The sequence below is a fragment of the Theobroma cacao genome, chromosome 6, assembly GCF_053813885.1.
Source record: "Theobroma cacao isolate CCN51 chromosome 6, ASM5381388v1, whole genome shotgun sequence".
Classification (NCBI taxonomy): domain Eukaryota; kingdom Viridiplantae; phylum Streptophyta; class Magnoliopsida; order Malvales; family Malvaceae; genus Theobroma; species Theobroma cacao.
Window position 1 is genome coordinate 2,127,302 of NC_142644.1, and position 15,580 is coordinate 2,142,881.

Genomic DNA, 15,580 nt, shown 5'->3' on the forward strand with positions numbered 1-15,580 from the left:
GTTTTTTATAAACAAAGAAGAAAATGAGACTGCAATTTTGAGAGAGGAATCATGAGAGATCATGCGGGAGATGGGTATTCATTGGAAAGTGTTTCAGGGTAAAGGCAGTTTATGCAAAATTTATGAGCTTGCGAGATTTATCGAATATTTTGTTTATAAATTATTAAGTAAATAAAAATTTTATTTATAAATTCAAAACATATCTTCTTCTTCGTTAACGTGAAATTTACGACAATTACACTTGGATTGCGTTCACGCACTTCTGATGCATGCCTAGGATCACGCCATGTAACCAAAATTTCCCTTAGCTTTGATTCTAACCTGTGGAAGAACAAGACACCCTACGTATTGTTACCCAAGGACTACTGTATACGTATTCATCATCACATTACAAATTTTGTTATCTAAATGGTATCAAACTTTTTTCTTATTTTTATAATTTTTTATTATCAAATTAATTAATTTATTAGTATTTTATCTATCATAAAAATATTTTTGTTATTTAAAGATTTAAAACCTATCCCATCAATTTTTTTTTAAATCAAAACCTGTCACCGTTGTTACCTGTTAGGAGGTCTACAGAAATGCTCCAAAACGGAGCGCACAGCAGCACTTCCCGAATGATGTGTTGGAGTCGGTGTTTATTAAAATTCAAAATCTTGTCACCCACTTACTTTTTTTTTTTTGTATTCTTTTAGGTGTTCATTTTCCTTTAATTTACTTTTGTCTTTGTTTCTAATAAATTGACGCATATGACAATTACGCGTAGTGTTTATGTCAAAATAGTTAATTCAATATGAATAAATTATTTATACATAAAATTTTATCAAAAAAATGTTCACGAAGCATATATTAAAATTTAGCATCCTTGATATGTTCATGAAATATATATTAAAATTTAAGATAAATTACCCTAACGTTTTTAAATTTTGATTAAAATTATATGAACATCTATCAGTTTGAGAAATAAACACTTCATCTCAAAAGAATGTTTGTTGCAGAACACATAAATCCAACTATTGATCAACTTGACGTGATAATATTTTTTGAATTTTTTATCTTTAAATATGTCAAAAATTACAACACTATATAAACTTTTATTTTTCATTTTTAATTTTCTTTCTTTCTTTAAAAAGAATCTTACCTTCTTCTGCCACCAGATCCACTCGGAACTAGCGTGCTCCCTGCTAATGGAGCTCCCGTGCTCCTCGAGATCCCTTCGAAAAGGGCCAAGTCTAATGCTCAAGATCGGGCTAGATCTGAAGCTCCAAATAGTGCCAAATCTAGAGTTTCAGATCACGCCAGGTCTGGCGCTCTTCGGCATGGATGAGTGCCAAATCTAGCCATGAGATGATTAGCATGCATAAGGGAGTGCTGCCAACTGGTCAATGTTTGAAAAAAGAGAAAAGTTTAGAGAAAGAGGAAAAGATATTTTAATCTTTTCATTTTTTCCATTAATGGTTTTAAGATTTTTGAGACAGAGTGTCTATTTTTCAAATTAATGAACTTTCGTATAATTTTAATCAAAATTTAAAAATATTTGAATATTTTACCCTAAAATTTAGCATCTAGCTAAATTGAGAACAATTGTTTTTTCTCTTTAATTTATTGACATAGGCAAGGTGTTGAAGAAAACATACTTTTCTTAAATTATTCAAACTATTCTATTTGAAAACAAACTCTGTCATCAATAATGTAACGAAAATAATTAATTAAATCAAGTTGGGAGAAAAAGTTAAAAGAGAAAGCAAAGAAAGAAAAGGAGCTATCAAGCACTAGAATAGAAAGTCAATATTCTTAGTGCCTGTTTGGTCTGATTTATTTTTAACTTATCTACTTCTTAAAAGTAGAAGTTGGGTCAAATACTGTTTTGTAAGAAGCTTTTAAAAAAAAATAGTTTTTTTTAAAACAAAATTAAAAAAAAGTTTTAAAAAAGCTCCTAATAGGAGCTTTCTTTTCTCTTTTTTTTTTTTTTTTTAAAACATGTTAACTTTTTAAAAGAGTTATTTTTTATCCAAAAAGATCCTCTCTAAAAAAAATCCCTTCCTCTCTCCCTATTGATCTCCCTCTCCTCTGTCCCTTTCTGAAATTTGATTCCTCTTCTAAGGGTTTTTTTGTTCTTACAAAAATTAAGAAAAAAAGAGACAAAAAATTCAAAACTGCATTAAAGGTATTATTTCTTTTTTTTTACTATTTTGTTTTGCATTTTATTTTCTATTGTTCTTTTTTTTTGGGTTTTGAAAACTCTATTTATTGTTTGATATTTCTCAGTTTATTGTTTGATATGAGAATTATGTGATGTTTATTTTTTATTAATTTCTTTCTAGTGTATATAATATTTGTTGATTATGATTGAAATAATTAGTCAAATAGGTCAATGGTTGTTGAGATACATTGGTTGAAAATTAAAAAGTAAATATTTGCACTCATTTGTACTAACTCAGTTTTGAAGAAATTTTTTCTTTTAGGTACAACAATAGGTGGTACTATAAGAAAATTGAAATAGACTTTAATTCCTTTCGCAACAAGAATTGCAAAATCCCTAAACTTCTTAGCAATAAATTCCACATTTGAGTTAACAGTACCCAATAGATGATGTGGCATTTCTCGACAAAACAAATAACCCATTAAGAAAATCAATAAAATTTGCCTAAAATAATAAGAAAAAATAAAAAAACCAAAACCTTTCTGTTCATGGAGGAGAATTTCATTGTTAAGGACATCAAGACCTTGATAGACTTGCATGGAATTAGCATTGATGATTTCAATAAGAAAATGGGTTGCCAAATCAATAACTAAAGTGATTTTCCTGACCCGGTTGGACCCATTATTAATACTCTTCTTCCTTTTTGGGTTATGTTCCTTGTATCTAATATCAGTTTTGTACAGCTCCAAAAATCATAAATTCCAAGCTAATTTTTAAAAAATGACAACAAATATTTTTTTATATTTTTCTTTAATCTTTCAACAATTCATAATATTATAAGGGAAATTATATTTTTTTCACACTCAAATTTTTTTATTTGATTCAATTTTTTTCTCCTGATTTATTAGATATCCTTTATAGCAAGTTTAATCAAAATTAGAGTTTATATAAGTTGTTTTGCCAACAGCTTATCTACAAAAAAAAAAAAAAAAGCTTATAAAAAGTAAATTTACTAAATAACTTTAGCTTAATTTTAAAAGCTATTATTTTTTATAAGAGTTTTATAATATTTTTTAAGCTAAAAAAAAAAAAAAACCAAGCCAAACATGCTTTTAATCTAAATCATGTGATTGCAAACAAGGAAAGTAGCTTCTTTCTCCTTCCTTCAACGCTTCTTATAAGAAGAACGCTTCTTATAAGAAGAGGGGCAGCTATCATCAAATCACCATGATCTGGTTAGATTCTTTTCTTTCGTAGCACTTACAAAAGAGTTTGTACAACATAAAAAAAACTGAGAAAATTAATTATGGGGATCATTGGAGTTTAATAAAATTGATTATGCATCTATTATTCGTCCAAAATATTTTATTTTTGCCATACATGTAATAGAGAGTATGAATATTACAAACACATTTTTAGGTGTTTGTTTTATTCCATACAAGGACTTTAAAAGCTTATGCACATTCCCTTCTTTCTTAGCTAACAACATTATACCTTAATGTATATTAAAATGTCAATTAACACATCAAGGTATGTGTTCACATTAGCATCATTGTGTCTGTATTGCACAATAGAAATGTAATATCAAAGATATTGAATATTTATTTTGCACCATTATATCTTCGATGATAAAATAAGAATGCAGTATATACCAAGATATTATATTTACATATTGGCACCATTGTACCTTCATGTATAATAGGAGTGTCACATACCCACACCTAGTATCTTTCATCAAATGAACCTTGATGGTATATGGTCATTATTATACTTTAATGTATAATAAGAATGCTACATACCTTCTTATTAGATAGACCTTGATGGTTTGTCTTTTATCACAACTCAATATGCTTTTTTTTAGGATCTTTATCCTTTTCATCTTGGTTGCAACAATCTTATTCTATTTAAAGATGATTACCAAAATCCTTGAGAGGCATCTACTCTTTCTTATATCTTAGAAATTTCTTACTGTCTTTCCATGAGGAGAAGTTTATCAAATACAACAATAACCTCATCCATATCAAGATCATATATGAATATAACAAAATCTCTTTTTCAAACCAACATACGTTTTTCATGCATTTCACATTTAATATCATGCATATCTAGTAAGGAAAGAAAACTTATCTTATAATCCAATGAGGAATCATTCTACCATTTTCCTTGTCAACATCAACTCAGTCCAATTTCACAAAAATTAAAAGCCAATTCCCTTAGTGTTTCACTTGTAGCAGTCATTGCTGAAACTAAATAAAACCTTAAGATTGTTGGAATACAAAATTGGAAAATCAAGAAATGGCTTCAAGGCATATAACAATGTCACTTTTCGTAAGGTTTTATTTTCTCTCATTTATAGTGTGTAAAAGAGTTATTGATGTATAAACCTCAAAAATACAATGAAGACTAGTGATTGACTATGTTTTGCACTGACAAAATCGATTCACTGAGTATCCGCCGGTGTATCACAATATTACTTAACTTCTATATGATTTCTTTACAACAAAATGATGTATCACAATATTACTTAACTTCTATAAGATTTCTTTACAACAAAATGATATAGAAGAAATCTAGACAATATTGAGAAAGGAAAGAAAGATTTTTGTTTTTTCTATTCTATGTCTTCTTTTGTCCTAGAAGAAAGTCTATTTCTAGGTATCAAATTTAATTAATTTTCAAGTCACTAATTAACATCATGATTTGATACGCTTCTCTGACCCTTTCTTTACTCTAAAAATTTAATCAAAATTTGCACTATATTCGTCTACACTATAAATTTAATCCCATTACCTATAAATATTTGAAAATTTTCGATCTTCCGTCTTTAACTTAAAATAATATTGCTACACCCGAACATTTGACTTATTGATTAAAAACAAAGTTTAAATCCCCTTTCTTTCAATTATAAAATAAAAATCTTAAAATAATATTGAAGATGGTCTCAACTCTCAAGTCTCAATCTTAAAATTTAAAAGCAAAAATGTACATAGGTACAAAAATGTACCGTAATAGTCATCAGTGATAGATAGGACTTTGGAAGAAACATTACATCAAACACTAAAAGCAGCAAACTATTATCACTCAAAAGCAGCAAGCTATAGTACAACATTAGGTTTGGAGGAAATGAAAAATAAAAGATAGAAAAATAGATGGAAAACATTACTTTCTAAGCAGGATGGAAACAAGGACGAAAAGCATTTTGAGTGGATTCATTCTCCCATTCTAGATCTTTCCACCACTGTTGGTTTCCTTTAATGCTGATTTTTTTTCCACTGTCAGAGTTGAACGGAAGCTTGTTCAGTTTTGAGCAGCTGATCACCACGACTTCTGTCAAACATGGGAAAGGTAGGGCTTCCCCGCATATGCTTTCCAATTTTGGTAGCGTATTCAGCCAAAGAGTTTGGAGCTTATCAAATCGCTTAGAGTCAAGGTCTCCAACCACATTTGCAACTTCACTCAGTTTGTGCTTGCTCATTATTTTTTCCATTTCTTGACAAAACGCTACCGTGAGAGACTTTAGATTTGGAGCTAGGATAAGCCAGGTCGTGTCCTTCAAGTTGTGGCCGAATGAGATTTCGACCGTCCCCAGTTTGTCAAAGCGAGGAGTATTGGTTGGAATTTGTATCCTGATCACCTCTTTCATTATTTCACAGTTGCATACATTTAGGCTCTCTAGCTTCATATTTGCTAAAGAAATAACATTCAATTCCTCTGACTCACTAAGAGTGTGTAGCCATAGCTCTACCATGCATCCTCGTAAGTTGTGGGAGCTCAAAAATCTTTCAAGAGCAGAAATGCTTCCTATGTGAGTACTCAGCATATTGAAATCTTGCAAACGCCGCAGTTCCTCTATTAGACCTTCATTACCACCATTCAGGACATTGCCTTTTTCGGTTTCATCCAGACAACTACTATCACTCTCGTTTATTCTGAACACTTGAAGCTTTGAGAAACTACGTATAAGTTTTTGTGGTATTCTTTCCATTTTCTTTATGTTCTTCAAATCCAAGAGTTTCAATTTTGATAAGATTTCCAGCTTAATTGGCAACTCTCCTAAACCTGTCGATGATAGATCAAGACATTCCAATGAAACCAATTCTGAAATTCCCTCAGGCAATCTTGTTAGATTCCTATTATCTGACAAGTTAAGAACTCTTAGATTACGCATAGACTGGAAGAAGCCACCCTTGATGACCTGCAAATCATTGCTGTTGAGAAATAGAGTTTCAATTTTGGGGCAACGAGGGATGAATGATAGATTTTTAATTTCATTTTGCATCAATGACATTCTTCTCATATCTTTCCAATTTCCAACCTTGGGTGCTTCAGTCAATTGGAGCCCTGCTTGTACAAGAAATCTCTTGCCTGCTGCTTCACGCCCGCATGCTATCCACAGTGCCATGTCACGTATCACATCATGCAACTTCACGTAATCGTCTTTCTCATCTTGTTGAAACAAATTGGCACTAACGAGTTGTTCAATAACGTAGTGCCCTCGCGTTAGAGCATCGTTTATGCTCTCAAACATATCCAAAAGTCCCTCACCAAACCAATAATTGATTAAGCTGGACTTCAAAATAGGCGACCCCTCAGGAAACAAAGAAGAGTACAAGAAGCAAGATTTCATTCTATCGCGAAGCAAGGTTTCGTAACTGTCGCTTAAAACAGAATATAGTTTTCTTATTTCCACAAATTTATGTGCAGAGTTCTTTAATACCTTTTTAGCAAAGTCCCATGATTCGCGCCTCGTCTTGCCCGTCATGGCTCCACCAATTATATCTAGGGCAAGAGGCAGTCCACCACATTCTGCAGCCACGCTTTTAGCGACCTCTCAAACTTCAGGATCGCTATTCGTGAAGGTAACCTTCTGCTGAAACAATGTCCAAGCTTCAGGCTCTCCCAAACACTTTACTTCAATTATCCGCTGGGCTCGCATTGCCCGACATACGTGTGACAAACGGGTAGTCAAAACTACTTTAGACCCATTTTCCGGACTCGGGTTAGGTATCCCTACATCCTTCAAATTCACCAATTTCCACACATCGTCTAACAACAAAACAAACTTCCTTTGACTCCAGATTCTGTAGATATCTTGAGCCATTTCACCACCCACTTTTTTCTTCCACGGCTCATCTGAAGGACGTATCTTCTCACAAATCTTTTCTTGAACAGTGTCACTTCTAGACGACTCCACCCAAATTACAACATCATAACGAATTGGCGGATCGCACAACATGTTGTTAATTTCGGTCAAGAGAGTCGTCTTGCCGACTCCTCCCAACCCATATAAACCAATAATGCCCACATTATTATCTTCCAGTGAGCTCCGGACGAGGGACAATGTCGATCCCAAGCCCACTGTGGGCTCAGAAGGTCTTCTTTCCACTTTGGATGCGGATTCCTTCTCACCAATCTTGTCAAAATATCCTTCATTCAACAGAACACCTATTTCTTTAAGTTCTCTAGCCACTTGTTTACCAAACTTGTAGCTAGACTTGCAATCCTTGGAAAAGCATCCCGCAAGACGTAATTTCTCAATTTCTCCAGAGGCACGATCTATCAATTTCTCAGCTTTTTCTATCGTTTTTTCCGGTCTTGTAAGCCAAAGTTTAACTTCGTTGGATGGCTTAATAAGCTGTTGTTCAGCTCTTGCAACGCTGTCGTTCACGTCGCCCTTTCGCGCTTCCAGGTTCACCCGTGCCCGAGTTAGAGCTTTATGATTTCGTTTCAGCTTACATGTATAACAAGCTTGTCCAACAATACAATCCCGGCAATCAGAGATTATAGTGTCTATTCCGATTTGGAAAGTGCACAGACTGCCCATGATGAGATGAGGTGTTTGATTGACTAACAAAGAAGAATCAGATGGGGGCTTTGAGCGATATGTTGACTCTGATTTGATGAAATTATGAGTCATAAGGAGGAAAGGATATACCAGTCATGGGAAAGTGGTAAAGCAAGGGTTTTGTGTGTATTTACTAAAAGGCAACTTTTAACAGAAAAGAGACAAAAAAAAAAGAGAAAATTGTGAAAAAGAGACCTCGTGATAAGGTGATTTTAGAAATAACGATCCATATAAAGTTATCTGTTTTTAGTCAAAAATAAGTATGAGTAGACCAAAATACCCTTAAAAACATCGTTTCAAATAAATGCTCAGCTGTTTGAGCTATCTACCTCTCGCTAGAGAGAAAATAGAAAAAATAAAATAAATGTGCGCAGCTTTTTGGGCTCGATCATCTTTCTCTCTCAACTCTCTGAACTGTCTCAACTCTGGCAAGTCTCTGTTGAGCACCATTGTCATCGGGCTGTGGTCTATCTCTCGGCATCTGGCTATGTTGTCGTAGATTAACAAACCCTATAACAGAGATGACATCAAGGTACTTGTTATTGGGTTTATTTATGCAACAAACTTAAATTTCTAAAACATTTGGTGTAAATTAGAAGATGAAATGGAAACATTGCCCAGAGTTGTTACACGCCATGCATGTATAACAAGTATTAGAGTTATTTTTGCGTGTCATGGCTTTTCGTGGCGTGTTGTGGGTTAACTAGTTTTTTGGGTTATTAGCGTGTCACGGCTGTTCCTGGCGTGTCGTGGGTTAATTGAATTTATGGGTTTTTGGAGTGTCACAACTATTCTTGGCGTGTAGTGGGTTAACTGGTTTTTTGGGTTTTTAGCATGTCACGGCTGTTGGTGTAACGAGTGAGTAATTACAGTGATTGCCGTGTCACGAGAGTGATGCATGGCTTGTCATGATACTGATGCATGGCATGTCACGACATTTGACTTGATATGCATGGCGTGTTACAACATTTGACGTTATATGCATGGCGTGTAACAACACGACAAACAAATTTTTGATCACGACATGCATTGTGTAAAATGATTGACAATTATTTTTTTTTTCACAATTTCAGTGGGGTTTCAATTGTGCGACTTGTGATAAGACACGGTGGTCAGTAGGTGGATGGCAGTTACAAGGGCAGTGAGTCACGAATGCGGGGGGTTATGAGTGATTTGTCGTTTGTGGGCTTGATGAAGCTGATTGAAGATGTTGTTGGGGTAAACTCAGAAATTGACGAGATTGAGTTACATGCACTGATCAGTATACCCGGAGAGCTATCATGGCCAATTATCAAGGACAATGAGGATGTTGCATTAATTTTGTTGGAACAGAGGAATGTTTCGGTTGTGTATGTCAGCATTAAGGGACGTCAAACAAATGTTATGTCACATGAAGAAGTTGGACAACATGGTAATCAGCTCAATCAAAATGAGATTTACAATGCTTCACATATACCACAGCATTCTGTCCGTAACCCACAATAATGGCAATTGAGGTATGCATAAGAGTTTGTGCAGCCCGGTAGACAGACGACATTCACAGAACAGTTGGCTGCACAATTCCGATCAGGATGTGCATCAAACTAATTTCTTGCTTCTTTTGAACAAATGTAACGATTGGGTGAAACTGTAGAGTGTGTAATGTCATTGTTAAATGAGAATACGACCATTGAGGACAACAATATGAGGTTGGAGGGTGACATTGCGACGCTGGAGGATAATACTGCATTTGATGAGGGAAATGAGGATTTGTTCGCTGCCGGTGAAGATAGATTGGACGACACTTCAGATGATGGGCTTGAACAATGGCCAGATGACAGTTCAGACGATGACTGCCTTTATGACAGTGACATTCCAATTTACAATAATGTTGAAGGCAAAACGAAACCTGTTGGAGGTGTTGATGTAGGAGATGTTCAATGTGATGACCCCATATACAATAACCCCATCGCTGGTGAGAACGAGATTCGTTCTCTTGATACATTGCTTAATCATAGTGATTAGGAAAGGGGAAATGTAGGGATATGTTGTACGTGGGTAATTGTAGGTGTAGAAAGGTTCTCCTTCTAAACAATTTTCACTGAGGAGTCGATATGTGCCGAAGATCGCTTATACAAAGGAAGAATGTTTTCGTCGAAGGTTGAGTTGAAATGAGCTTTGAACATGTTGGTTATAAAAGAAAAGTTTGCGATAAGAGTAAAAAGGTCATGTAAAGCTCGTTATGAGGTTGGTTGCAAGGACAAGGCATGCAAGTTCAGTGTTCGTGCAACGAAGTTACCTGATAGAGGAGAATATTGGCAAGTTCGGACATTCCACAAAGTACACACCTGTACCGTTGATGGTTTGCAAGGGCGGTTTGCAACTACGAGTGTGAAGATGATTGGTGAACTTATGTCACACAAGCTTCGGACTAATGGAGTAGCATTGAGACCTAATGACATAATTTGTGAAATAAGGGTTCAGTGGGGATTGGAATGCTTGTATGGTAAGGCTTGGCAAGCGAAAGAGTATGCGGAGAGGCTTGTCTTCGGTCCACCGGAGGAGTCATTTCAACTACTACCATCGTATTTTTATATGTTGGAACAAGAAAATCCTGGTACAGTGATTGCAGTGGCTACTGACGAGGAAGAGAGATTCAAATATTGTTTCTGGTCATACAGAGCTTGTATTCGAGGGTTTAGGGATGCAATGCGTCCTACGGTTGCAATTGATGCGACACATCTCAAAGGCAGGTTCAAAGGTGTTCTGTTTGTCGCTGTATGCAAAGATGCAAACGAGTGCGTATATCTAGTTGCGTTTGGCATCTGCCATGTTAAGGACGAAGACTCGTGGATGTGGTTTCTTAGCAAGCTACGTGATACGATTGGTTGTCCTGAAAACATTATGTTCATTTTTTATCAGCATCTCGGCATTAAGAAAGCAATTCAAAATGCATACCCAGAAGCGCACCATGGTTTATGCGGTTACCACTTTAAAAAAAACTTTAAAAATAAGTTCAAGCACGACGATGTTTGTATGTTTTTCACCCCTGCTTGAGATTGCTATAAGGTGGCCGATTTTAACAGACATATGAACCAGATACAACAAATTCACCCGGGAGCCCACGCGAACCTTAGAGAATAGGGCCTGAGAAATGGGCACTTGCATGTTCACTTGTAAAGCGATACCAAATGATGGCATCCAACATTGCGAAATGTTTTAACTCACGCTTGAAGCATGCAAGACAAATGCCGATCACTGTTTTGATCGAGTTCATCATAGACATGTTCCAGCGTTGGTTCCATGACCGATACAAGGAGGCTATCAAGGTGAGCACGCCCCTCAGCCCTTGGGTTGCCAGGTAGTTGAAGAAAAGGTTCAATGATGCACAGTGCTTTCTAGTTAAGCCTATCAATCGAGTGGAGTTCGAAGTTAAAGACGAAAAGATGGACAGACTTGTAAACTTGTCCAGGAAGACGTTCATGTTGTGAGTTCCAAACAGATTTACTGCCATGCAGCCATGCCATTACAGCAATAAGGTCAGAATATCTTTATTTCTTATTTGAACCGTAATTGACATATCATTTACATTGTGCTTGAAGATTGAGTTTATTGTGTTTTTTAGTAAATGCAATCGTGAAGCCATTAAATCCTGCGTTGACTACTACAAGACAACCGTTTTGGTGGAGGGTTATTTAGGATCCATTAGGCCGATTGGGAATCCTAGTGAGTGGGACATCCCCCTTCATGTGAAACAAATTATCGTCTTGCCCCCATCTTGACAAGGCCAAGCGGGAAGACCTAGGAGGAGAAAGATTCCATCCGCTGGTGAAGGCAGTCGAGCACGAAGATGTTCGCAATGCAAGAGGTATGGGCATAATAGACAAAACTGCCCATCCCCATTTGCAGTTCCATCCACAAATCCGGCACCATCTCAAAGTCAATCGATACCTCCACAACTGCCTCAAGCCAAAGCATGTTCAAGTTGCAGACAAACCGATCACACATGCAACAATTGTCCAATACGAAGGACAATGTCTGAAAATGTAGGGTGTGTTGTGGATGAAGACAGCTTGTCCGCCTAACTAAATGTGTTTGAAAATTGTAGTTGATTTTGTTTTGCTTTACGGATTTAGGTGCTAAAGGTTATGACACGCCATGCATAACAAGTTAAACTTTGTGACACGCCATGCATAACAAGCAAAAGGTTATGACACGCCATGCATAACAAGTTAAACGTTGTGACATGCCATGCATAACAAGCAAAAGGTTATGACACGCCATGCAGTATCGTGGGGTGACACGCCACAGCCCAATTCTTATGACAAGTCTACTGAAAGCAGATTAATGGCGTCACACGCTGAGTATCTGGAGATTTATGGCGTCACACGACACGGCCCGATTGTTCTGACATGCTAAGTGGAAGCAGATTTATGGGCTGACACGTCGAGTGTTATTGGATTTACGACATCACACGCTGACTTCTTGCAAATTTATGGGCTGACACGCTGAGTGCAACCAGATGTATGTGGGGACACACTGAGTGGTAACATATTTAAGGCGTCACACGCTGACTTCTTGCGACTGTGTATCAAATTAAATATATTCTGTATAGAAAAGGAAAAAAATTCTTGGTATCAAATTGTTTGTGTATAGGCAAAAAAATTAATTTTGTATAAAATAATTGTATAAAGTATATTGTGTATACAGAAAGAATGAATTCTGTTTACAATAAATTGTATAAAATAAATTGTGTTTACCATAAATTTGTGTATAAAATTAATTGTATTAAAAAAAATCTGTATACAAAAAATTTGTACAGATAAGGGCCGATATGTTCAGGGTTCGCTCTCACAACTATTGAAAAAAATTTCTAGAGCGTATTGCCGATGCATTTTTGCAATCATATTCTGCTTAACTCCGATCTTTTGTGATTACAAAATATGGTCCATGTACCCTATCATGAACATACCGCAACTGACACTATCATTCTGTCGATGCATTTTAGCTTTTGGCAACTGAATATCCACTGGCATCGCGTCAAATCTCGTCTCTTCCGACATTTGTTGTTGAAATAATCGGCTTGGTGGTAGATGAATGGCATCATTGTCGTCAAGGGTATCATTTGACCCGCACGAACTTCGTTATCCTTAGCATCCGAAGTTCTTGCTGAGTACACCACCTTGATTGTCCACCTCACCAAGTCGATCTTCGCAACCACCCAATGCCCACCAACGTTGCAAGGCGCAAGGATGAAATCCACATCTTCCCATTTTTTGGCATATGTCGGCCTTTCAGCCTCCACATACCCCCGTAAGTCATCTGAAATTTGCATTGTGGCTTGGGCATCTTCCGTTGGAAATTTCGTGTGTAGCATACGGATGGTGTCTTGTGAAACATGATCGGATTAGCTTACACTTCATGAAATACCCCATACTTTTATATGGTGATAAATAAAGTTGATTGGATGCAATTTGAAGTCAATTAAAATGTTTAAAAGTGATAAAAGACAAAAAAAGTAGTTTATGATAAAATGATCCATACGCGAGAAAATAATAATAAAATAATAATAATTTTATCGGAGGAGAATATATGAGATAAAAGGCGATTCGGAAGTCAAGTGAGGCATAATAAGGTATTTTGGGTACCAAGGAGACAAGATAAAATTTTTAGAATAAAATAATATTTTTATTAATTAAATAATATTAAAATATTAATATTTAACCGGATGTCGAAATCAGTCATGAAAAAGGATCATATGGTTAATCCAAGTGGAGGAGAAGAAATACAAGTGAATTTTTGTAGAAATAAGCGATAAAAGTGAAGTACGCGTGTTTTGTTAAGTCGAACCAACGCGGATAAGTAAATATTTAAATATTGTGGTAATACCGCGTTGAGGTGCAATTTGTATATTTTGGTGGTGCACACATCGAGAAAGGAAGTTAGATGAAAATTGAAATTTTTAGACGTATTAAAAGGATCGAATTTAACATATAAAAGTTAAAGGATATGCAATGAAAATTAATAAGAAAAATAAAATTAACATAGAGAAAAATAATAATAGTATGTGTATAAAAAAATATTATAGGACCAACATGGGCAGCCGCCCATGTGGTCAATAAAAGAGTCAAAGACTCTTTCCTTAGTGAATTTGAGGGGGGGGGGGGGGGGGGGGCGGCCATGTGAAGCAACAAGTGAAGGAAGAAAAGAAAAAAAAAGATTGTTATATGGCCGGTTGGAACAAAGTGGAATGGGGTGGAACATTCATGAAGAAAAAAATACTATACATATATATACCATTGAGTAAACTAAGTAAAGAAGATAAAGAAGAGAGAGGTCGATTGAGGGAGTGTAAAAGAGAAACCAAAGAAGAAACGGAGAGAAAGAAAGAACAAAGAGAAAGCCGAGAGAGAAAGAAAAATAAAAGGAAAAGAGAGCTGAGTTGAGAGGCTATTTTTGCTACCATTCAAGAAGGAAAAGAGAGCCATTTAAAGGCTGGTTTTGGAGGCTGAAAAGAGCCATTTTTTTGCTGGTTTTGGAGGTTGGAAAGTACCATTTTTCTGCTGGTTTTGGAGGCCAAAAAGTGCAAAATTTTACAGTAAAAAATTGAAGGTTTTGAGGTGCTGTTTTGATGGTTAATTGTGATTGTTTTGGCTGTAAATTTTTGGAGGGAAAGGTGCAGCTTAGCTGCTAAATATTTGAGAAAAAACAGAGCAGCATAGCTACTGATTTTGGAGCCAAAATGAGTAGTTGTATCTACTGAAAAAAATTAAAGGATAAAAAGCTAGGAAAATGTGACCGGTGGTGAGAGGGAGAGAGAGGAAGAGAGTGGACGGTTTGTGCATGTGAAGAGAAGAAAAAGAAAGACAAACAAGGTTGTTGGACGGTGGGAAAGAAAGAAAGAAAGAAAAGAAAAGAAAAGAAAAGAAAATAACAAGAAAAGTGAGCATGGCTCAACAAGCAAGAAAAATGGCCATGGTCCAATAAAGGAAAAATGGACATGGTCCAATTAGAAAGAAATGGGAGAAGTCCATGAATAAGAGTCCAAAAACAACAAAGGAAGAAAAATCTAAAAGAAAAGGAAGGTGAAGATTTGGGCCAACCTAGTTTCATTGGGCAAAATTTCTTTACTCTTCACCATGATTTTTTTTAAATTGGATTATATGGAGGCTAAATTATTTTATTTAATTATGCATTAGTTAATTGGTGATATGAAGTAAATTTAAGTTGCTTAGAAGGTTGAAATAGGCACTAAATACCGTAAATAAGTTACCGGTGTTAATACTCTAAAGAATTACGTGAACAAAGGATGCAATTATTTATAGTAAAAATATATTAAGATGTGAATTAGGTGAGCGGATTTATGATAGAATGAGAGAGAGAAAAGTAGAATTAATTCACTAAATGTATTGAATTTAAATGGTTGCTAGGAAAGCTTGTTGAACGAAGTAGGTGCGGGCAATTAAGTATAATTATACTTGTATACGAATCAATAGTGATGTAAAAATCTCGCTATTATGAGGTGAGTAACCTTACCATTATTTTTATTATCTAAAGTATGTTTTTATTTGGTTTTGGTGAAATTTTATGAAAAAGAGTTTAAATGGTAA

At 35.5% G+C, this 15,580-nt stretch overlaps 2 protein-coding genes across 2 annotated transcripts; both read right to left on the reverse strand.

Moving 5' to 3' along the window:
* Positions 1-5,312: 5,312 nt before the first annotated feature.
* Positions 5,313-6,908, reverse strand: LOC18595261 (putative disease resistance protein At1g12290). The gene has a single exon (XM_088807300.1). The coding sequence runs from the start codon at positions 6,906-6,908 to the stop codon at positions 5,313-5,315; it is 1,596 nt and encodes a 531-aa protein (XP_088663426.1).
* Positions 6,909-6,977: 69 nt separating this feature from the next.
* LOC148761965 (putative disease resistance protein At5g63020) lies at positions 6,978-8,063 on the reverse strand. The gene has a single exon (XM_088807301.1). It carries the CDS (start codon positions 8,061-8,063, stop codon positions 6,978-6,980), a length of 1,086 nt encoding a protein of 361 aa, XP_088663427.1.
* Positions 8,064-15,580: the final 7,517 nt, after the last annotated feature.

Excerpts from the sequence above, each read along its gene's own strand:
- LOC18595261 (XM_088807300.1), bottom strand. The coding sequence starts at position 6,908 with ATGACGGGCAAGACGAGGCGCGAATCATGGGACTTTGCTAAAAAGGTA.
- LOC148761965 (XM_088807301.1), bottom strand. The coding sequence starts at position 8,063 with ATGACTCATAATTTCATCAAATCAGAGTCAACATATCGCTCAAAGCCC.